The sequence below is a fragment of the Notamacropus eugenii genome, chromosome 6 (assembly GCF_028372415.1).
Source record: "Notamacropus eugenii isolate mMacEug1 chromosome 6, mMacEug1.pri_v2, whole genome shotgun sequence".
Taxonomy (NCBI): Eukaryota; Metazoa; Chordata; class Mammalia; order Diprotodontia; family Macropodidae; genus Notamacropus; species Notamacropus eugenii.
In genome coordinates, this window is record NC_092877.1 from 386,824,448 (window position 1) to 386,848,998 (window position 24,551).

At 46.9% G+C, this 24,551-nt stretch overlaps 1 protein-coding gene across 1 annotated transcript in view; it reads right to left on the reverse strand.

The window, feature by feature from the left end:
- ACAP2 (ArfGAP with coiled-coil, ankyrin repeat and PH domains 2) overlaps positions 1 to 24,551 on the reverse strand; it is a 125,514-nt gene that overhangs the window by 61,360 nt on the left and 39,603 nt on the right. Inside the window, exons 2-7 of the mRNA XM_072618919.1 lie at positions 19,267 to 19,324; positions 15,766 to 15,885; positions 14,845 to 14,898; positions 5,812 to 5,870; positions 3,864 to 4,047; positions 1,162 to 1,206 (exon numbers count right to left, since the gene is read on the reverse strand). Coding sequence (XP_072475020.1) covers positions 1,162 to 1,206; positions 3,864 to 4,047; positions 5,812 to 5,870; positions 14,845 to 14,898; positions 15,766 to 15,885; positions 19,267 to 19,324 — 520 coding nt within the window. The remainder of the gene's footprint in view (positions 1 to 1,161; positions 1,207 to 3,863; positions 4,048 to 5,811; positions 5,871 to 14,844; positions 14,899 to 15,765; positions 15,886 to 19,266; positions 19,325 to 24,551) is intronic.

Sequence of the window (24,551 nt, forward strand, 5' to 3'; positions counted from 1 at the left end):
ACTGGGTTCTCAGAGCACAGGAAGGAATGAGACCCTTTCTGAACCACCACAAAGTAGCCCAGCCCTCTAGCCCACCCAGCTAGGCTTTCTCTCCTTAGTGAAAAGCAACCCAGAGCTCACATCCACTCTGTGCCAATCCCCTGAGCCCTCTGAGAGAGAGGGTGCTGGATTTGAGGGGACTCTGGGGACTGCTCTGTCCACTCTGGGGGCATTACGTAACTCTCTATGAGAGGCTTCCCTGGCCCCAATCAGAAGCCAGGCTCCCTTCCCAGTCACAGAAAGGGATCTCAATGGGGATGAACAAGACATTGATGAAAGGGGACCCGCTTTCAATCAGGAAGCATTGCATAAATGGAAAGGGTTTGTATTAACCAACAAAAGTGGAGAATAAGCATTAGCAAACAAAGGCCAAAGGCAAAGAGACCACCCAAATGTCAGATCAAAGGCTTGATGGAGGCTACAGAGTGACTAATAACATGCTGAAAACATGGCTCTGCTCATGAAGGAGGGACACCCAAATGGTCCAGCTGCCCAATATGTGGGCCTGGAAGGGGAGAGAACAAAGGGAGGGAGAGGGAAAGAGACAGAGAGAAGGAGAGGAGGAGGGAGGAAGGGAGTCTCTGTGAAAGTCACAGGAAATACTGCCCAGAAAGGATTTTCTAAGCATCCCAGCCTTTGCTAAGCCTCAAGTGTTAAATGATGAGGTGATGGGATCTGACTTGAGGATGACCTGCTTGAGCAGGAGCTTATGCCCTCAGTCTCAGTTTCCCCACTGCAGAATGACAGGGTTGGACCTGCTTGGGCACCATGAGCCAAAGCCTTGAGACCTCTCCGGGCCTGGCTCTTCTCACCTCTTTGGACAGATACCCGAGGGGAATCTTCTTTTGCAGCAGAGACACTCTGCTCACCAATGCCCAGAGATGTCTCAAAGAGCCAAGAGGAGCTCAGAGGAGGATGGGAAGCCAGGTGACATGCCCCTCCCTCGCTGCCCCACCCCCCAGGTACATACCTTGGCATTCTCACAGCCGGCACAGCAGCCCCCCTCACAAACATTCTACCTTACAAGCAATGGTTCCCACTTACGAAAGCCCGGTGGGATTCCACTGATCTGTGTTTCATATTGGACACAGAGGCATGGGGAGTATTCATAAAATGTCTTACTGATTTCAAGATTTCCGATCTTCGTTTTGATTGAAGCACGTTAATCTGGGGAGAGGAAATCATTAATCTGGATTCCTTTCAGAAAAATAACCAATTTCTCCTGCCAGGGAAAGCACCACATTTCCCCAGGTCCCACAGGCTGGCCTCGGATTCCAGGGTCTTTCTGCTCAATATTCAGCCCTCCCAGGGAAAGCTGCCTACTCCCAAAGACAGTTATCACCTCTGAGAGAAAAGTCAAGATGTAAATCAGAAAACTGCTCTAATGGAATTATGGAAAATGTAACCAAGAAAGGTTTTTTGTCCCAAAATACAGGTCAATGGGACTTTTAAGAATGCCACCAAAGGTGATCTCTAAGAACCTTCACACCTGCAGAGTCTGGTGAGTGTTAATGGAACCCAGCTGAAAAGCAAACATGAAGAAAGCTGGGTATCAAGGTCAGAAGGACAGCAGCAAACCAGGGAAAATGGGTCACAGCCGGTGTCTCTGATAAAGGCCTCATAACTCAAGTACACAGAGGACTCTGTCAAACTTCTAAGAACCGCAATCACTCCCCAACTGATAAAGGGTGAAAGGACAGAAACAGGCAGATTTTGCAAGAAGAAATCAAAGCTACCTGCAGTCACATGAAAAAATGCTCCACAATGGATCTGAGAAATGCAGATCAGAACAACTCTGAGGTATCAACTCACACCTATCTGAGTGGCTAAAATGACAGACAGGGAAAAGGACCAATGTGGGAGGGAATGTGGAAAAACTGGGATGCTCGGGCATTGTTACTGGAGCTGTAAGCTGCTGCAATCGTTATGCCCAAAGGGTTATAAACTATGTATGCCCTCTGAGCCATCAATATCACTGCTAGGTCCTTTTCCCAAGGAAAAAGGAAAAGAACCACTATATTCTAGAATATTTATGGCAGCTTGTTTTGTGGTGGCAAGGACCTGAAAACCGAGGGGGTGCCCATCAATGGGCGATCACTGAACAAGTCAGAAAAACATGGAAAGACTTTGTATGAGGTAATGAAGAGGGAAAGAAGCAGAACCAAGGGGACACTGTGACTGAGTCTGTGCATTGTGGGACATTAACTTAGGAGGGAAGACACTCTCCACCCCCAACGAAAAAGCCATAAGCAGAGGTAGGCACAGCACAGTGTTACACGAGCATGTGCGTGTCTATCTGTGTCACATGGTGACCTTCTCTAGCGCAGGGACAGAGACAGTCTGAAACTTCAAATGTAACCAAAAAAAAATACATTTAAAAAAAGAAGAGGCTGGCATGGCCTGTCAGCACACAGCAGGGAGTCCTCTACCACACAGGGCTACGTGACCACTGCCCCGAGTCATGACGGTTGTGCTTTCCAGAGGGGCTGACACTAGGCATCAGTGGATGTGGTTTCCACACTGGCAGTTGGCCCCCCAAAAGAAGCAAGCCTGGTGGTGCTGAAGGAAAGCAGGCGCCATGAAGCACGCCTCTTTAGGGTACCCTGCAGAAGTGGCAGTGAGGCATGGGGAAGAAGAACTGAATTGGGGAATTTTACAAAATGAAGGCTATTGCCTAGACAAAAAAACATCTAATTTTGCCCAGACAGTGGAAAAGTAACTTCTTTACTCTCCTAGAGTCACTAAGGAAGTAAATCCAGCTATCAGAGGGATACAAAGGAAGGGACCAACATCTGTCGGGCTCTGGGGCCCAGGTTCCTTGGCCCTTGGCGCTCAGTGTGGCCTTCAGACTCAGCAGGCCCCATCAGTCAACGGTCAGTCCCAACAGGCACATGCAGAGGACTGTAAAATGTTCCTCTTCTGCTCTTCCGAAGCCCAGCAGAAAGCCTGGAAAGCAGCATTTCTCATCCCGCTGCTACACAAACATGGTGGCAAACTGCAGAAGGCCCAGAGACAGCTACAGAGCCATGCAGGCGGTACCAAGGACCTTGTCATGGGTGCACGGCCTCCTGCTGGCTGGCCCACATGGGTTAACATTGTCATCAACAGCTTCGATCCAGTCATACAGGATCCCCTCCACATCTGCACAGGACATGGAGCTGGGAGCTGAAGGGGCAGAAAGGTCCCATGAGGCCAGAAGGATGGACCTGGGCCTAAGGAGACTCACTAGGGATAAACAAAGTCTTACCAACATAGAGTTAGTACAAGATGGAGAGGGCAATTTGTCTGAAGTCCAGACTGAGGGAGGCACCACAGGGCACAAACCATGGGGCCTGGAGTCAAAAAGACCTGAGTTCAAATCCAGTCTCAGATATTCACTAGTTGTGTGACCCTGGGCAAGTCACTTCACCTTTCTTTGCCTCAATTTCCTCAATTGCAAAATGGGGACAACAACAGGATTGTTGTCAGGATTCAGTGAGGTCATATTTGAAAAGCACTTACTCCAGTGCCTGATACGTAAAAGGTATTTAATAAATGGCGAACGCTTGGGAGCTCCTAACTCTGAAGTTCTGGGGTCCCTTTCCATAGCCTCTGTGAGCACAGGCCGCTGGATAACTACCATCTGCTCTGATGTTAAGAAAGCACATTCCACTCCAAGACCCAGACACGCTCCCTGCTGTGCTCCAATAAGATAGGGTCTCTAGGCTAGGCCTCTGGAGCAGCCTCCTTAGAGTCTTGTGCCCACAGACACAAGCAGGCCTTGGTCAGGTTGGCCAGAAAGATACCAGGTGTGAAGAGCTCAGGCCCCCCTGCTCCCCACCTACCTGCAGGACGTAGTCCAGGGCGATGTGCCGGAAGCATTTCCTGGTAGCTGTCAGAATGTTGGTGGCTTCTTCTACTTCATGCTGCTTATTTCTTTGGACCTGGGCATTTTTCACGAGGGCATTTTCCTTTTCTTCACTGACCTTTTCAAACTGTTTCTTGGCATCTTTGAACTTTCTGAGATCTCTAAAAAGAACAAGGTTGGCGATTTTCTTTAGGCTTTTGAAATAATTCTCGCAGAATCAACTTCAAAATCATTGTGCCCATGATCCCTCAGTTGTCCCGTGTTTGCTCCCCATTTTTGGCTCTTCCAAATCAAAAGCATGAATTCTGCTGAGCTGAGAATGCCCAGCTCTTTGACCCAGAGATCCTACTGCTGGGCACGTACTTCAAGGAGGTTCATGACGGACAAAGGCCCCCACAGACGCCAAGTGACTTATGGCCGTTCTTTTTGGTAGCAAAAAACTGGAAACAAAGTAGGTGACAAGGGACTGGCCACAGCGAAATCAGGGCAATGGATATGACTTGAGAGAAGAATGGGAAGGTAGCAGGCTCCAGAGACACACTATACACAAGGACTCCAGCAACATCAAAGAAAGAAGCAGCTCCTGTAAATGACCAACTAGAATGACCAACATGGTTCTCAGGGTTCCATGCTCTGCTGATAGGGGGACACTGCTCTGAAGCGGGACGGACGCTGCCTCAAGCCAGGCGTGTCCAATACACCAGCCAACTTCACTGAGCTTTTCTTAGGGAGTGACTCTGAGAAAGAGCAAGCAGGAAGGGATAAATTGGGAAACGTAGGTAACAGAAAAACCAAGGTCAGCAATCCAATTTATTTTTCAAGAAAGGATGAAACATTCCTAAATACGCATTTATTCCCGACAAACCTAGCATCCCCTCCCGGCAGTGTGTCACCAGCAGGCCCAGGATAGTGTCAAGATAGTCCCAAATGGCATCATATTCTGAGGCCTCCATGTGGGTCCTGCCAATGGGCAGCTAGCCACAGAAAAGAGCCTGGGCATGCTGGTCTGAGAGGCCCAGATCGGGAGTGCCAGTCCAGACCATTGGTTATCCTTCCAACTTAGCCCCTGAAGCCATTAGCCAGAGGCACCAATCCTTTGGAGAAGACCACCAGCTTCACCATCCATGCCAACTGCCAACCAACTGCCATAGCCACACAGGTCAATATAAGAGCCTCAGGACCAGAAGCGCCCTCCAGGTCACTGGCTCTGATTCCATTCCAGCCAGGGGAGTAGCTAATATTGCCCTCATCAGGAAGCTCAAGAACACAGCCCCCTGCCATGCCAAACCATGCCATGGCTATCCACCAGGAGGGTAACTCAAGTACCAGTGGGACCTGGTGGCTGCCAGGGCAGTAATTGTAGCTCCTGGGCCTGGTCAATGGTTCAACCAGAGAAAAGGAGGGAGTTTCATGAATAGAAATGGCAGGAAGCCAGACAAATGCCCAGAACACACCAAGACAGGGTATGGCTCTGTGACAATGCAAAGTTCTTCGAAATGGAAAGGAGGCAGAACAGGTTGAGAATAGATGAAAAGGGGTCATCAGGGCACCTTTGAAAAGCTGCACAGACAAGAGCAGAGAGGCCAGAGAGAAGCGGGACAGCCTAGAAAACTGCCAAAGAAAGTCAAGGCTTTGACCTGCCTTTCAGAGAAAAGGCAACTGACAGAAGAGAGGCCTGCAGTGTTGGTTTGGACAAGCCTTGTGCTCTCTCCTGGGCCATAAGTGCAAATGTTCACTTTACCTGGTGCTCAGAATTCTAGGAGGAAGCATTGTCACCAGCCTAGCCCCTGGAGCCCAGGAATCAGGCTCTGTGACTTCTTTTGAGGATCCTAATTCCCACAGCATCTGATGGGGAATCATTTGATTCTACGCTTAATGGGGTTCCCCCTTTTCCTCCCTCCATAATGGAACAAGGCCTGACTTACTCTTTAACAAACGTCTGAAGTTGTGCCTTAATTGATCTCTGTGTCTGGTCAAACAGGATCTAGAAAACAAAAAAACAGGAAACGTTTAGTTCGATGGACACTTGAAGGAAATGTCTGATGCAGGTGACCACCACAGCAGAATGTGAGCAAAGACTCCTTGGACTGGTAAATGCTGAAGAGCAGGCCGAAGGTGAAAGGATTCTCTCCCCGTCCACCCAGAATTCCTTCTTGGGGACTTCCAAATATAAACCCTCTGTTTCCTGTTCTGCCTAAATAAAGTACCCTCGCCAGCGCAGAGCACAGCAGCCTCTCCTTCCACTGCACCCAACATGGGCCTCAGAGTTGAGCAGTCGCACTGCCCCCTCCTGGGACACTCCTGCCAGACGCGCCCTATAGCTGGAAGGTCCCCAGACTTGAGCAAAGGTGGGAGATGACAATTACATAGAACCATATCTTCAAGATGATTGAAAACACCTGTGGGAAATTGGATTTTTGTATCACTTTTCTTTTCACAAAAGGGAAAACAAAACAAAATGAATAGACTGGCCTCCTCAGGTCTCCTCTGAGAGACTTGCCCCCATCTCTGTTCCACCCTTCCCCTGCCAGCACACCACCTCCGTCATCCAGTATCTCCCTCCATGGAGAATAATGCTTGAATTTGGTGCCACACTTTATTTAAATGGGTTGAATGTTTGATTTTCTTCCAGACAGGCAATGCAGTGGCCACTCACAGTCCTGAGCACACTGACCCTTCTTAGGCAGCCCAGTTGGGGACTCTCCATATCGGTGCCAGACTGACTGGAAACACCCCATCAGGTTGGCCTATCCCAGCTTCAGCATCCCACAGGAACATGAGTTCCAAATGTACCAGGATGTCCAGCTTTGCACATATAACCTCAATAAATCCTCACAATCACCTTAGGAGGCAGGTGCTATCATTCTGTTTTACAGGTGGGTACACTGAGAAAGGTTCAAGGGCTCAGAGCTCAGAGTCAAATGCAGGTCCCCCTGACTCCATGTCCAGCACTCTACCCCCCACCTACCTGCCTTAGAACCTTCCAGTAGGAATTAATGACATTTTAAGATGTCTGGCCTGAACCATCAATCTTTATGTTTCTTTTACTGTACTGAAATTCCAAACACTTTGGATGACTAGCTCTTTTCAACTCCAAAATTCTATAAATTCCATTTGTTGTTTCGCACAATTAAAGCCAAATGGCTGAGTAAAGGCAGGGATTCACCTGAGTGCTCTCAAATGCAATTTTAAATCGCAACCAATTTAAAAACAGTGCCTCAAAATGAATTCTAGAGCAGCAGAACCCCAAAAAAATGACAAGGTGAAACAATTTTCCAGCCTAAGACAACTGAGAAGGTCAGCAGGAAAGGTCTATCTCATAGGGGTGAGAGTGGACATAGTCTACTACAGGCCATGGCAGCAATCCAGCAGAAGGCCCTGGAAAAAACTACATCAGGAGCTACAGCTTCCAGAGCGCTCAGGCCACAAACAAGGAAGAGGGCAAGCCACCTGATCAGAAGAGGATTACAGAGATCCCTCTGCTAACACTGGGATATGCACAGAGTCTGGTGCACTCCCTGCTCATAGGCCCAGAGTGAAGAGGCGCATGAGCACACCAGAACATGAGGAGCAAGGATCTTGGCCACAGTTCCATGGTAGAAAAGAGTGCCTGTGGTCCCTCAGAGACAGGAGCACAGGCCAGAACAAGCCCATCTCTCCTTACATCACACCACTCTGGAAGAGCTCACCTCTACTGACCCCAGAACTAGCTTAGAAAACAGCAGCATAAAAACCCGAAGCCTAGGACAGGGTTTGCTCTACTTAACCCAAAGAGGGAGTAACAAACACACTCAGCTGGAAATAATCTTATCCTATGAGGAAGGTGGAGGGGACGGAGATAAGAGAAGGGGAGGGGGAGCTGAAAGAAAAGAGAGAAGGGGAAGGGAGTGGTCAGAAGAAAAACACTCTTGAAGAGGGACTGGATGAAAGGGGAGAGAGAGAAGGATAAACAGGGCAAAAACAGAATGGAGGGAAATACACATAACCTTAACTGTTAAAAAAAATTGTATAGTAAGTTTCTCTGATAAAGGTTTCATTTCTCAAATATATGAGAGCTTAGTCAAATTTCTGAGAATACAAGTTATTCCCCAATTGATAAAGGCTTTGAACAGGCAGTTTTTAGATGAAGAAATTAAAGCTACCTACAGTCATATGAAAAAATGCTCTTTAAATCACTATTGATTAGAGAGATGCAAATTAAGACAACTCTGAAGTACTACCTCATACCTATCAAGTTGGCTAATATGAAGAAAAGGAAAATAACAAATGTTGGAGGGAACATGGGAAAATTGAAACTCTAATGTACTGTTGGTGGAGTTGTAAACTGATCCAACCGTTCTGGAGAGCAATCTGGATCTATGAAAGGAACCGAAAACCATGCGTACACTTTGACCCAGTAACACTGTGACTAGGTCTGTATCCCAGAGATTAAAAAATTTAAAAAAAAATTTTTTTTTAAAGGAAAAGGGACTATATGTACAAAAATAACTCTAGCAGCTCTTTTTGTGGTGGCCAAGAATTGGAAACTGGGAGATACCCATTAACTGGGGAATGCCTGAACAAGCTGCAGCGTATGATTGTGATGGAGTACTATTGTGCTACAAGAAATGACGACCAGTCAGACTTCAGAAAAACCTGGAAAGACTTAGATGAGCTGATGCTGAGGGAAGGGAACAGAACCAGGACAACGTTGGACACATTAATAGTCACACTGTGCAATGACTAACTCTGACAGACTTAGCTCTTCTCAGCAATGCAATGATTTAAGGAAATTTCAAGGGACACATAATGGGAAATACTGTGCACGTCCACAGAAAGAACTATGGAGTCTGAATGCAAATTGAAGCATATTATTTTTTTCTTTCTTGTGGTTTTTTTCCCTTTTGTTTTGATTCTTCTTTCACAACATGCCTGTAGAAATATGTTTAATAGAATTGTATATGTATGGCCTATATCAGACTGCATGCTGTCTTGGGCAGGGGGAAAGGGAGGGAGAAAAAAATTTGGAACTCAAAATCTTGTTAACAATGAATGCTGAAAACTATCTTTGCATGTAATTGGAAAAAATAAAATACTATAAAGTGGGGAAAATTTTTTAAAAATAATGAGCAGGATGCTCTTAGAAAAACCTGGAAAGATGTACATGAACCGATGCCCAGCGAAACGAATAGAACCAGGAGAACGCTGCACACAGTAACAACAATATCGCTTGATGAAGAATTATAAATAACTTAGCTAGTCTCAGCCATACAACGATCCAAGACAATCCCACTATCTGCCTCCAGAGAATGAACTGATTCTGTTTGAATATGGACTGAAGCATGTTATCTTTCACTGTCTTTCATTTAAGTCTTCTTGTACAAGATGACAAATCTGGAAATGTTATACGTAAAAGCACATGTATAACCTTTATCTAACTGCTTACCATCTCAGGGAACAGGCAGGAATAGTATTGAGAATTCAAAATGTTAAACAGAAGTGTAAAAAAAAAAAGAAGGAACTCTTAACCACATTCCATAATGATGGAAAATACCTTTTACTTGCTTCTCTAATTTATTTATGATACGATCTTCAATCCATCTGGACCGTAACATGGCATATGGTGTGAGACATTGGTCTGCCGGACCTTTTTGCTGAATGGTGAATCCATATCCCAGCATCTGGAGTTCTTGGGTTTATCTAACACCATGCTACTACATTCGGTTGTTTCTGGGGCCTGAATACCTCATTTTTTCCCACTGGTTGCCTGTTCTATTTTTTAACCAGCACCTGTGATGACTGAAATAACTGGAGTATTTAAATACCTGCCTGACCTCTTTTAAAGGAACAGTTCTTCTACTGCCATCCTTTCTCTGAAGAGCAGAAGGCAGCTAAATGACCTACACCTGACTCCCTAAAACAGGAGGAAAGAGGCTGTTGCCTGAGTTCTTCAACTTGACCATATTCATTTAAAGACCCAAATTCAATGTCAAGTTACAGCATCTTATGGAACCAAAGGAATTTTCACCATTCTTAAATCCTCACAATCTTTGACATTAAAATATTGATATCAACCTACCATGCTTGATTTCTACCTGGGTTATTTTTTAATGAATTTTGTACCTTGTACTATGTTGCCCTTAGGAAAGAAGACTAGATAACCAAACTTCCACAGTCCAAGTGTACCAGGCTCACGACAGATTTACTTGGACCACAAAAGTCATTTTCTATTTTTAAGCAGAAAAATGTATTACAAATGGGTGGCCAATAGGACAAGGCCAAGTTCAATGGCTTACAGAGGAACTCACCAAATTCCGTCAGGCATTTTCCATAAGCCTTAGCCAAGAATCCCTCAGGAAACCTCAGCCAACTGACAAAGCTCTCACTGAATCAACGTACAAAGGAGCTTAGAACCTATAGCAGCTCAGGACCTAAAGAAGTCACTCATGATGTCACAGAAACCCCCAAGTTCCAGTCAAACAAGCTGACTATTCCAAATGTCTTCAAAGTCTATTCAGGATCACTGGACATAAAACCTTCTTTGGAAACAGCCTATTGTCTTAAGTTCTAACTGTACTGTTGTAGCTTATCCAGTAGCAAAAGGTCAAACATAAGGCTATGTATAACCCAGAGGGATTCAAAATCAACCCTCTATGGCTTAGTAAGCCTGAAAATGGGAGGGTGATTTACTGCAACCCGCCAACTAGCACTGGATTCCCACTGAGCACCACACCAAAATGGTCACAAGCATGCCTGGTCACTGTTACTGCTCATAACTTGTTGAGTCCAACTCATTCATGGTCCAATCTTTAACTAACATCCCTCGAGCTGGAAATGGTGCTACGTGTTTTCTAGAACCAGGAACACTCGGGGGGCAGTTGCATGAGAGCTGTCTCTAGAGGGATGGGCTGTTTCTAAAGACAGTGGGTCCATGGGAAAGCTTCGAGGAAAGGCTGGCTGTGCTGTATGGGGCTGCTCATGTCAATCAAGCAAGAAGCAAGTCCTACCAGGAACCAAGAGTCCCTGCCTGCCAGGAACTTACACTTGAATGGGGAAGGCAGCACATGAAAAAATGGCTGCATACAAAATATACACAGAGTAAATGCAAGGTAACCTTGGTCCCAGCAGCTGCGAAAATGGGGAAAGATCTCCTCCAGAAAGTGGCACTGGAGCTGAGTTTAGAGGAACCAGAGATCTCAGGAGGTGGAGATAAGCATGGGCAAAAAAAAGGTAAAAAATGGCCTGCTGTGTACAAGGTCAGCACATGGGCCAGTCCAGCCGGAATACTGGAAGGGTAAAAAAGGGGTAGGCCATGAAGTGCTTTAAAAGTGAGGGCACTTAAGGAATGTGGGGTCACTGGAGTTTACTGAAAGGACAGAGAGGTGGCAGCTAAAGCAAAGTTTTAGGAAAAGCCATTTCGCTGCTGAGCGAAGGATGGAATGGAGTGGGGAGAGCCTCCCATCTCTCATTTCTGTGATTCTACTGTTTTAAACAAAAGCCAAGGGCCCCAGTTGTTTCACAAATAACCTGGCAAACTTGACATTTTTCCAGAATTTGATCCTGTCTGAAACAGCACAACTAACTCTAGAGCCGACTACTCTGGACACAATCACATGGGCCAGAGATACCACGTTGGCTTTTTGACTTCTCAAAAGCAGGGTGAACGACTTCTCCTTGGGAGGGGCTTTTTTGTTTGCTTCTTTTAATCCAGGATTTTTTTTTTGGCTAACTTTCCCTTATAGACAATCCTGTGACAGAGTAGTCAGAGGATTTGAACACCACGCTCAGATTCCTCAGGGGTCAGACCTTGCCTAAGTCAGTGGTCCCAATTTCTTCTTTTGTAAAATTCAATTCAACAAATGTTTACAAAGTCTCCACTGTGTTCCAAGCACTCAGTAGGATGGTGCTAACATATCACGTCTTTCCCAGGGGTGTGAGGATCTAAGGAGATTCTAGAAAAGTACCAGGAGAGTTAGTTTTATTCTGTACACCATATATACATATCTACATGTATCTGTGCATCTGTATGCACATAGATTCAAAATAATCACAGATTACAGATAACATCTATTCTTTCCCTAGATGTGTACATACAATCTTTATGGTGATTTCTGTGCTTTAATGAGAGTCTGGAGCTCTACTGGAGAAAGGTGTGAAGCCATGGCTTTCTCGGTCCACTAGGACTTTCTATTCCCTAATGTTACTGGGCTCTCACTGCAGCAAAGCAAGCAATCCTTTTCCTTGCCCAATCACTCACAACAGGGGCTCTTCCAAAGCCTTTGAGGCTTTTTGGAGCCTCCACTGGCTCCTGATTCCCCACCCCCTCAACTGATGGGTGCAGCTCCAGTTCTTCTCCTAGCATATAAAGGGAGCTCCCCTTTCTCCCCTATTCCCCATCTCTCATCATTCAGACTCTTCCCCCACCCATATCCTCCACTCCTGTCTCTTGCAGAGGTGGCCAATCCTATGGGGATCTCCAATCACACTTCTCCATCCAACCGTCCCCTCTATTATCCTCAGTCTCTTCCTTATCTTTCACTTTCTCTCTATGCACAAACATGCCCATGCCCTCCAGCCTCAGAAAGCCCAACCTTGACCTTACCACTCTAGCTAGCTATCACCCCCCCCCCCCCCATCTCTCCTCTCCTTCTTGGCTAAATGTTTCCCAAGGTTATCTACACTCAGTGCCTGCTCCCTCTCCTCTAGCTTCATTCTCAATTCTCCACAACCCAGCTTTTATGCTCTTCCGTGGACTGAAACCACTGTTTCCCAAGTTCCCAAATCTCCTGGTCTTTCCTCAGCCCTCATTCTCCTTGACTGCTTGGCAGCCTCACACAGTCGACACCTCTCCTCCCTCAGTTTTTATGGCATTCCTCTCTCCCTGTTCCCTCCTCTCTTCTCAGTCTCCTCTGCTGGATCTTTGTCCAGATCCCTCACACAGGTGGTCCCCAAGTTTCCCTCCTGGGCTTCCTTCACTCCTCCTTCCCTATGATGACACAACCCAGCCCATCAGCTGTACAAAGACGACTCTCAGGGCCATGGATCCAGCCCAAAGCCCCAGCCTTACATCTCCACTCCATCTTGAACATCTCAAATGAGACACCCCATAGGCAAACTACTCTTCCCTGCTTCCCTGCTACGGTGCGGGGCACGCCCATCCTCCCAGACTTGCAAGCTCACTGTCCTTGCTTTCTCTCCACAACCCATTCCAGATATACTCTTGGCTGCCAAGTCTCATCATTGCTGCCTTCACATCTCCTCTATGCCCCTACACAGCCACCAACTCGGTTCAGGCCCTCATTACCCACTGATGGGAGGAAGGGGGACTACGTGACACAAGTCTCTGCCTGTTCCAGGCTATCCTACACTCAGGCACCAAAAGGATTTTCCTAAAGTGCAGGTCGGACCACTGTCCCCACCCCCACCACTCCATGCACTCCTGTGGTCCCCTAGGACCTCCAGGATCAACTATAAGTTGGTTGGCATTTGACCCTCCTTGGTCCCTTCCTTCCTACCCTTCTGGTTCACACATCTGACCATTCAACAACACCTGCCTTTCTGGATGCTTGCACAGGACACTGTACCTCTGGACTCTGCCTTTTTCCTGGCTGCCTCCCAGGCCTGGAATACTCTCCCTCTAGCTTCCTTCAAGATTTAGCCCAAATTCCACCTTCTGAAGGCAGCCTTCCCAGGTGCCACCCCTATCGTTGGTAATCCCCACCCACCCCTCCCAGATTGCCTTCTATCCATTTCCTTGGTCTCAATTTCTAGTAGGAACCTTGTAGTCTGCATGCTGTCTCCCCCATTAGACTCTGGGAAACCCGAGTACAGGGGCTGACTTTACCTCCCTTTGTGCCCCTGGTGTCTGTCACACAGTGGGTGCCTACTAACTGACTGACTTGAAGTTCAGTACTTTAAAACTTATCATGCCCTTGGCAAACATGAACACACGTTTCCACATAAAAAGAATAGGAAAAAGTCCCAGAGGCTTACAGAGTAACTTCATTTTATAGACAAGGAAACTGACGCTCAGAGAATCTGCCCAGGGGTGGCAGAACTCAGAATTATCTGTGGTCAGATTGGAATTCAGGTCTTCCTCACCAATTCTAGCACCTGACCTACTGGGTTAGCCCTGGTTTCTCCATGGGCCCTCATCAGCCTGGAGGAACACTTGTGCAAAGAGAGGGGGAAAGCAGGATGCTTGAACTGGATAGAAACTGCTCCCCAAAACTAAATTTGAACAAGCAATTTACTTACTGAGACTCTGACTAAAAAAAGTTAAGAAAATGAAATTAAAGAATTAAAATACCAGAATCTTTAGAAGAAAAAACAATGACTATTTATCATTTGTCAAAGCACAAGCTGTTTATACTCACCGAGCTTACTAAGAATAAACACGGAAACAAAAAAAATGAAATGGCAGACATAGTGGTTTAGTATTTAAGTAAAAATATAATCAAAAAACCCTGACCAATGTATAGGCTACATCCTAAAAAACTTTGAGTGTCAAATTTTAACAAGTAAAGTAAAAGGAATAAAATTTTCTCTAACACTCAGATAATAGCGGGCTTTCCTTCTGGAGAAATAATGCCCTTCTGTCCTAAAGCACACTGAAACAATACAAAAAGATTTTGTAGACAAAAATGATGAAACGTTCCTTTAAAAAAAAAAGTTCTTCAAAGCCAGCAAACCAAAGGGAGGCAGTTGATGGGTCTGCCCTCCCTACGTACTCCCCACTCCCAATCAACTCACGCCCTCAGATCCAAAACTCAAAAAGTCAGAAGAGCAGAAGCTGCCCGTGACCAGCCAGAGGGACAACTGCCAGGTGCTGAAAGGCCTTCAAGGCCAGAAAATTCCAGCTTTGTCCTCTCCAACCACTGCCCCCTTCCTTCCTGACTTCAGGACCTGGGCATCATTAAGGAACTTTTAGGAAAATTTTGCTCATTGTTATTCATGCCCTGGTTACTGGCAGTACTTACTGTGTGAAAATTGATCATTTCCTGAAGACTTTCAGAAAATTTGGTCAAGCTTGTCTGCAAAAGAGAGAAATCAAGATAAAATCCAGTTATTAAGCAAAGGCAAAGGGATAAGCATTTATAAAGCACCTACTTACTATGTGCCAGGCAATGGGCTAAGCGCTTGGTTTGTTTTTGTTTTTTTTAACAAATATTATTTCATTTTTATCATTAACAACTGAAGTAGGGACCACAGACATTTGTGGCCCAGCTGAGCAAAGACTGGTGGAAGTGAACGCTGCTACTGCTCCCAAAGGCATTAAGAATGTGATGCCTAAGATCACCAGGGCTGTGAAGGCCTAGCAGGAGGCCACCTCCCTTTGGCCTCAGCGCTTTCACCACTAAGGTGATCAAATACACCAAGAGGCCCGAACTGACCTGTCCCCGAGTCCAACCTCCACAGTCCTGTAGGGGCCCTACCAACTCTCTCTGTTTTTGTGAGGCTGAATTTAAATTAAGCCCACAGTGGACTCAGGAAAAGTCAGCCTCAGTTTGGGCTCACTGATATAACTAGGTACATCTACGATGAGATCACCTTTAGGGAATGCCGATCATCCTTGTCCGTACAGGTGAGAGAATAACAAAATTATCCAAGTACTTGCTGGGAAGTTGGAGCCATGGATTCTAAGTCCCATCTCTGAAAATATTTTGGACAGTGACCTCCCTGGGCCTCAGTGTCCTTACAGGTAAAATGGAAGGGGAGAAGAAAGATGAGACAAGGCCCCAGGGGACTGGGACTGTTCCACCTCCAAGTCTTAGTCTAGAAACACCAGAGGACCAGCACCAGGGCACACAGGGCACAAGGAGGGTAATGCACCCGTGGTTTCTTGACTTCGGAAATCTTCTGCTACATTTGAAAACACTTGTTTTCCTAACAATACTCACCTCCACTACTGCATCTTTACTGGAATATTGGGCCAAGTCTCGAATTCCATTCACAAACTGCTTATTTGCAACACAAAAGGCTTTTCCAGTATCAATCATCACAATACAAAGTTTCACAAGCTGAAAAAAGGAAAATGTCTGTTTTACAAATCATTTCCATATGCAAGTTTGAACATCTTATGTTCATTACAGCTGGAAGCTCATGTGACTTTATCTTTAAATAAACAAAATGACCAGTCAGTTCCCAGGAAGAGCTCCAACTGACCAAACATTAGTGTCCTGATAGAGCCCCCTTCAAAGCCACCCCCAGACTGTATCTCTGAGGAACAAGCCCCAGGAGCTGATCCAAAAAGGGCCAGCTAGAAAACCTTCAAGGCTTCTCACCTCCCGACACAAAAGACGATGCCCAGAGGACATGTGGAAAGCACTGCTACTCAGACAAGAAACTTGTGTTCGTCCTTCGTTGCCAAAGACCACGCCATCAGAGAAATGATGACATGACTTGCCCTTGACTTTGTTTTGAGTGAGGGAGGGCTGTGCAGGTCACCAGCCTCACTTCTCCTCCAGAGCCATCTGAATTTATCAGGATGACTGGAGATGACCCAGGAGGCACTGGGAGACCTTGGCCCCTTTAGGCCAAAGTCTATGCAGGTACTCACTTAGGGTGAAGGAATGCCTATTCATTGAACAGGCCTGTTTAAGAAGGGGTTGGTGCCTTTAATGGGCAAAGAAAAGAAAGACCTCAGGCTGGGAGGGAAACAGCAACAGTTACTATTGATAATCACTCAGGAGCCAGGCAGGGGCAAGAAACTAAAGACTTGGGAGGTAGAAGTGGCTGTTTCCCCCAGAGGCAAGGGCTTCATAATAGAAAGGCAAATCAGAGAAGGGAACATGCTGCCCCGATTCCTGGACTACGATCCACTGCTAGGAACACTGGAAATTAGGGTTAAGTCACCATCATACACCATACACCACAGTGAGCTCCAAATGGATATTAGGCCTAGATAGAAATGGCCACATCCCTGACAAGGTAGAGAAGGTGCTTTTCACAACTATGCTTAGGGGGAGAATGCTTGCGCGCCCAAGAAGACAGAGGATAACAGGAGGTAAAATGGATAATTTTAATTAAACAAAATCGAAAGCTTTAGCACAAAGCCAATGAAAGTAAAAATTGAAGGGAAACAGTTAACTGGGGGGAAAACAATCTTTGAAGCAAGCAAAAAATAGCCACCTCCATGTAAGGAACTGTTACAAATAAAAACAAGCAAGAATCATTGCCAAACAGATAAACAAAGAGTAAAAAGTGGCAGTTTTCAAGGGAAGAAATCCAAAAGATCAATGGTCACATGGAAAAACTCTCCAAATCACTGATAATGGAATATCAATTAAAATAACTTAGGTTCCACTTGAAATCCATCCAATTGGCAAAGATGGGCCAAAAAGGAGAATGACAATGGCTGGAGGGATTGCACAGAGCCAGGCCTGGAATCAGGAGGACCCAGTCCAAACCCAGCCTCAGACACTTGGCTGTGTAATCCCAAACAAGTCACTTCACGAACATTTGCTTCAGTTAGCAAAGCAACAACGCTCACCTCCAAGGGTTAGTTACCGTGAGGACCCAACGAGATCCTCTTTGCCAAAGCCTAGCGCAGTGCTGTGCACAAAGGCGGTGCCCAAGAACCGTCAGGAGTCACTAGTACAGCTCCCTTCCCTTTGTCCTGACACCATTTTTAGCATCCAACCCAAAGAGGTGAGCAGACCGAGAGGGAAAAGATGCACGTGTTCAACGTGTTTACATAATGGGAAGCACCCTCACCTGGGGATGACTGAACAACTTGTGTGACATGGACGGAATGTCTGTCTGTGTTATTTTGTGAGGCTCGGAGTTGTTTTTAAAAGAAAAGGCTCCATTCGCCCGCTACTTTACACTTCCAGTCAAAAGGAAACACTAAAAAGTAAGAGAGGGAGCAAAATGCACCCGGGAAAGAGAGTTACAACATGGTGTGACCAGTGATGAAGTCTTCTAGAAATCCATGCGGTCAGTACTCTCACTCAGAGCCTTAGACAGCCTTAGACGCATCAAGGACGGGCAACAAGCCACAGGAATCTGAGACCATGACGAAGGGAGGTGAACTGGAATTACAGGTATCACTGAGTCAGGGCAGAGGGGGGAACCTGGAAAAGCACATCAAATTCAAGAGGAAGGGGACCGGCTCAAGGTGGGGCAGGGAGCCAGGGGAGAAGCCAGGAAATCCAGGAAGACAGAGGGAAAGCATGGGGAAAGCCGAGTGTGTGAAGGGAAATGGAGGCAAAAAAGAGACCAGGAACATCAGACGCCCGGCAGAGAAACAGGACCTAGGAAAAGGGACTTCGTTCATCTAGACCAGGTGGGAGAGCTCTCTCTTACTCGGTCTGAAGCAGAGCAGCTAATAACAATGTCCAAAGCACACAGCAGCAGAGGAAGGAAACTGCTGCTGTGGACAGCCATTTCATCACCAAGGAAGGCTGGTAACTGAGAAGTAACTGACAGGAAGACATGGCAGAAGGGAGAGCAGCCACACTGGGATGTGCACTCCAGATTCAGAGAAAGGCTAAGGTGGATCCCCAGGAGGGGAGAACAGATAGTTTTCAAGAACAGATTCTGAAGACACAAAGAGAAATCATTCTAACGAGGAGGAAAAAGAGTTTTCTAAAGAGACCAATGTTGTTACACCGGAAATGCATTAATCAACCCAGTTTTAGAAGCCACAGAGAACATGGCGTTACGAGGGGGATTGACCCAGAGGGAGTCAGGGGTCCAGCGGAGTCCTCAGTCAAGGGCTGCTGGGGTGGGGCCACATAGGTAGGTAGCTTGGCATCTAGACAAGAGCCAGGTGGGAAATGCGGGTCAAGGCACAGGACAGAAAAGGTTCCCTGGGCCCCTCAGGCAGCCAGGTGGCAGAAGAGGGGCAGGTCCCTGGTTCCCTGAGGTTGCTCTTGGACTGCGAGCCCCAGGAAGACAGAAGCTGTATCTTAGCTAATCTTGTCATTTGAATACAAAACTCCTGTTCCAGCTAGTACTTAACAAGCATCTTTTGGCATGAACCCCATCGTAGGTGTGCTATTAACCTCAGGAATATTGACTCTCTTTACAATAATTAAGAGAAGACTGAAGGGCAGGATCAGAGAAACCACCAGGAAATCAGCAAACTCTCCTGGTCCACAGAAGCTGACTTCTTGAGATTTATTCATGGCCGTGGCCATTTGTAGAAAAGGCCCTGACAGGAAGCAAACTTTCTCCTACTGCGCAATGGTGTCAAACTGGGCGTAGACAAAAGTGCACCCTATAAATATTGAACTACCTATTATCAGGCAACAGAGAATGATGGCTGCCATGTGGAGGCATCGGTACCCAAACTCCCACACTTCTTACATGGGTCTATGATAACACTGGAAAGTGAGGAGGACTCAAATGCTTGCTTACAGATTTTCAAGTCTGTGGATTGTGAAGGGAAGTCTTACCTTATCAAGCTTAAGTTCCAATTCCGCCACGTCTCCTTCCACCTCTTCCAAAGCAGCCCTGCAAAGGTTACCATAAAAGCACTTAATTAAGATGCTTTCACTCCCCAAACCATATTGTCACGTATCCTGAACTTGTGTCAATCCCTTCCCAACCCAGTCAGGGTACTAGGAGGCTAAAGAGCAAGCTCTTGGCTGCAAAGTTCCCTGGGATATGGGAAGGCTCCAGGCTATGCCACACAGGGAGGTGAATAGGATGATCTGACCAACGAGATCATGATTCAGTGTAACCCAATCTCTTCCAGAAAAGGGGCCCCTGCTGACACAGCAGCCAACAAGTGCGGGAGGACACTGCAGTCGGATGCTGACCCTGAGCCAGGACATTCCTGTCACATTCTGTCGCTCTTCCGCTTCTGACTGGACCAGATCTCTAACCTCATAAGTTCCCACGGAGGAAACCCCATTCAACAATGCAGATCAATTTAACAGTCAATTTATAGACATAAAAACCTAAGTGTGAAGAATTCAACCTCTTAACCAACAATTAAAATTACTGGATGGCAAAAAGAGGCCCCCTTTTGCTTCTTTGAACAGGGCATCATCAGTAATGCTTTGGGGACTTCTCATGGCCTTAAAAAGCCAAGTCATCTGCTCTCCTAACCATCTCATAGCTGAGGGACAGAGAAAAAGAAAACAAGGAAAGGAAAGTAGCAGAGGAAGCCGAGGGTGGAAATCTTACTTTAATGCAGAAATGGGACGATGAACCTCCAAACAAAATGGACAGGTGGGAGAGTAACTGAACACTAATATTATAAAGATCGACATTGAAACTGGAGACTTTAAAGGCAAACTTTCTACTAGAAAACTAAAATCTCCACTTGGAAAAACTTAGAGAAAAATTCTATCTAGTCACTTGTTTTGATATAACAGAAAACTACCTTTTCTCACATGTATGAAAAGCATTTTTAATTTTGCAAATCACGTCTTCCGGCCCCCAAATTCACTTTTAAGTGTGGGTTTCGGTGGATACCACATCACCCAACACAGAGGTCCCCAGGCAGAGCTGGAGACTTCAGCTCCAGTGCCTTACTTATTCATGACAATGTGACAACACCAAAGGGAACTGGAGATCAATACATGAGGAAGTATTTGATCTCACAGGCTATCAGTAAGAGCTGGGTCTGTGACAAGGGCTCCAGATGGTCCAGCTTATTCTAAAGAAACAGGATGAGGAAAGGAGGAGACTGGGGACAGCAGACAGGCCCAAGAGATACTCCTGTGAGGAAATCCAGGAATCAGAGGAGGAAAAGCACAATGGAGGGAGAAAGAGAAGCATTTGGGTCATCCGAGTGCTAGAGTCTACCTGGACACAAGCATTCTGGAAGCACCTTAAGTTTGGAAGCCTTCCAAAGATGGAGGAAGAAAATAGGGAGAGTCTACTCTGCAGAAGAGGAATCTGGCTCGAAGTAACGAAATCCCCAGGGCTGAAAGCACTGATAAATGGACATGCTGAAACCCTCACCATTAGTGATACATCAAACAGCTAGGGGAGACACGGGAGGCTCTCCGGGACCAGAAAGGGGCAAATTAAAAAAAGAAACACGAGGCCAGATTTGAGGGGCAAGTGCAAACTCTGAGAAAGGACTGTCCAGAAAAAGGTGCCTCACCAGGAAAAGCTCAGGACACAGCAATCACCAACTGACCGGGACTTCCACCAGGTCTCTGCTAACAGACAGGGGGCTCACAAAACTACAATTCTTGGGGAAGAGAAGGAGGGTTGTGAGTCAGCCAAGAGCACCCTACAAGCCCATGGAATTGGAACTTAGCTTTTGACAGCTCCAAGGTCACTTGGGTAAGGTCTCCAGGGAAAGGTCCCAGGGATCTGCATTGGCCCTGGGCTTCAACCTTAGCATTCTCTCAGTGACTAGGAAAAGTCCCATGGGGTATGTCTGCCCATCTTACAGGTGGCACCAAACTGAAAGGGAGGCAAGTGCACTGGAGGATTGACAAAGAACCGTTCAAACAACAAGCAAACATTTATCAAGCGCTCACTGCTGAGGACACAGACAGGCAAAAACAGCCCTGCCTTCAAGGCTCTCACATGCAACATGTGCTGTCATGTAGTCACATCTGCCAACACTGAGAACACCTGGAGATCTACACACCATTTTGCATGTATTAGCTCATTTGTTTTTCCCAACAATTTTGTAAGGCAGGTGCTACTGTCCACTTTCTACAGATGAGGAAACCGAGGCCCACAGTCACAAAGTAGAGAAGGGTCGGCAGGGCTTCCTGACTCCAAAGCAGGCCCTCTGTCCGCTCCAGGCTCTGGTGACTGTAGCCATTAACAAAGCCCTCCTATGAAAGGCAGCCCCTGAGATCAGTCTTGCCAGAAGCCAAGGATTCTAAGAGCTGGAGATGAGAAAGGAAAGCATTCTAGGCCAGCCAATCAATAGCTCAGTCTCTATTACTCCAGGCCCAGCACTAAGCTACAGTTGGCACAGATGTGTGGACAGGAGAGATGGCACAATGCGTGCAATTACAGTGAGTAAGACTAAGATAAGGTCTTACACTCAACTTCACAAATGGAAAAAGCTCAACAGTAGTTCTGTGTGGAGAAAATCTGGGTCCATCAGCAAAGGGACGTGGCAGCCAAAGAAGCGAAGGCAGAACTTTCAGGGATAGGAGGCCAGAGTTTGGCCTTGAACACTGGAGAGTGTCCACAGAAGAGCCGCCATGGATGTGAGGAGCAGCTGACATACATGAGTCAGTTTAACAGAAGGAACGTTATCCTGGCAGCTACAAAAAGGATGGATGGGGGCTGGGGTTACAGAGATTACTGCCATAGTCCAATATAAGTGACGTGCCAAATGAGATGCTGCTGCTTCTGTGCAGAGAAGGGCATGGATGTGAGGGATTTGACAGAGGTACAATAAGACTGGGAAATGACCAGATAGGAGGGGAAGTGAGGGAAAGGGGGATGGCAAAGATGGGAGCCTGGATAGTGCCCTATGGGAACTGGGAAGTCAGAACTAGGGCACCATAAAGCCAGTCAGCAAAAGTGAGTCCTCCTGGTGAGCCTTCTTCACATGAGTAAGGAAAACTGTCTGAGTGAGGAAGTCTGCTGGAAGACACACACTTTTCTCCACTCGTTTCTGTGTGGGTGGGGAGGATCACAAGGGAGAGCCCACTGAGTGGCGGTGGTGGTAGCATCAGCAGCTCATGAAGAAGCTCGCCAAGGATCCAGTGGTGGTCAAAGGCGAAGATCTGCTGTTCTGCCAAAGGGCCATGGGCCGAATCAGATCCCAAAGCACCTGGAGAAACCATTTGGGAAAGAATGGCAGAGTGGAAGAAGTGCAGCTGCAAACAGCTTGAGTGTTTGACTCTAAAATCACTAACACAAGCTCATTATCCTGAAAAGCTGCGTACAAATTGTTTCCATCAGCTGAATCACACTTTACATGCACTGAGTAAGTCTGCCTGTTAATGGAATCCTGTTTATAAAGTGATCACCCACTAAGTTATTCAGCGAATCTGCGGACCAAACAAGCACCAAAAATGTGAGACAGGAAGTCTGGGGTGAATTCCAGGCCTTCCCTGGTCACATGCTCCATCAGAGCCTTCATTCCCTTCATTTAAAAGGATAAAGGAACACCAGAGACAAAGAAGGAGCAAAAGGAAGATGGGAAGAAACACTGCCATCCACCAAAGGGAGGGGAAAACGCCGGCACTTTCAGCTCCAGGAACCCCCAACCTGAGGCAGTCCTCCTGTTAAAACAAGCTCAAGAGACATCCGAGAAGACCATCAGAACACAAAGCTGAAGAATGGATGAAAAGTTGAAATGACTGGTGCTCTCCAAGGCACCAAGGGGTCTGTCCTCCTTTTCAAAAAAAAACTGTCAGAAAAACTCTCAGCACCAGCTAAGCAGCTGTGAGGCCTCAGGTGGCTGTGCACAAGAGGCCAGAGGTGCTAAGATCCTGGGATCCTAGGCCTCCAGGACATCACGTGCCAAGGGACAGGAAACAGCACCTGGATGTGATTTTCCTAAACCGGGATTCTCCCAGCTCCTATATCTGTCACTACAAAACGTGCCAAACCTGGGCCAGATCTTGGCTCCATGGCCCGCTCACGAGCTCCCCTGCTGATCTACACAACTCAACAGAGAAGGGAAACACGGCTTTAAGAGCTCGCCAATTAACTTGTCTGGAGAAAGGCTTCACTCTCCCTCTATACCTGTATATTTCTGAATGAGTACTGTTAGAAAAGACAAACTACAATGTTATGACTGCTGCTGCTGCTGTAAACAAAATGGGTGCCAAGAAGAGGGGCAAGGAAGCGAAACCCTGGCTTTCCTGACCCTCTCTCCTCCCTTTCTAGGGGGCCATCCCCTCAAGCCAGAGCAAAACCACCAGGTGCCAGAAGGGCCCAAGGAGGTCCAATGTGGCCCAGGGTTTCCAAGTCCAGTGGCAGCACTGACAGGCCTTTCAGGGAGAGACCAGCTGGCCTGGGCTTGTACTCGCCATGTGAAACACACATGCACCAGGGAGTACAAAGTTAGTAGTTCCTGTGACTTTTCGTTAACAACAGATCCTCTGTGGAATCCAACGGGAGACCCTGCCCCTCCCTCCCCTGCTTTCTAGCCCCTTTGGGCGGCATCTCCCCCATTAGAAGGAGCCCTCCTCCAGCACGGGGCCTGCTGACAGTCAGCACAGTGCGGGGCCCAAAGCGTCTAATACCTGCTCTATTATCAAATGCAATGATGATAACAGCATTGATACAGCACTTCACCTTATCAATGTTATCTCATTTGATCTGGTGACATTAGGAAAAATCAGTTTCCCTATTTCCAGATGGAGAGAAGTTACAGGACTTGCTCAGCTCGGTGTCTAGGGCAGGAGTTGAACTCAGGTCTCTCCACCTCCAAGTCAAGCACGGTGTCCACTGCCCCTCCCCTTCCCCTCTTCCCCCAGGCTGTCTGGATTACAAAACACGTCTACACTTACAGGTCTTAGCTCTCACAATTCTAAATCTAAGACAGAGATCCTACAACAGGAGGCAGAAACACTGTTTGAAAACATGAAAGTAAAGTGTTCTGCTCCCGTGGGCAACATCAGAGGTTTGCAGACACAGTGGGCCTGAGTGGGGCCTCACCGGGGAATCAGCCTAACCCCACTGTCCTTTCCAACAGGTGAGAACCCAGCCCAGGCTCTAAGGATGGCTCTGGCTGCCCTCCATGCTCCTCCCAGCCCGCTCAGCCCTCCCCACCACAGGGGGCCTCCCTCCCCTT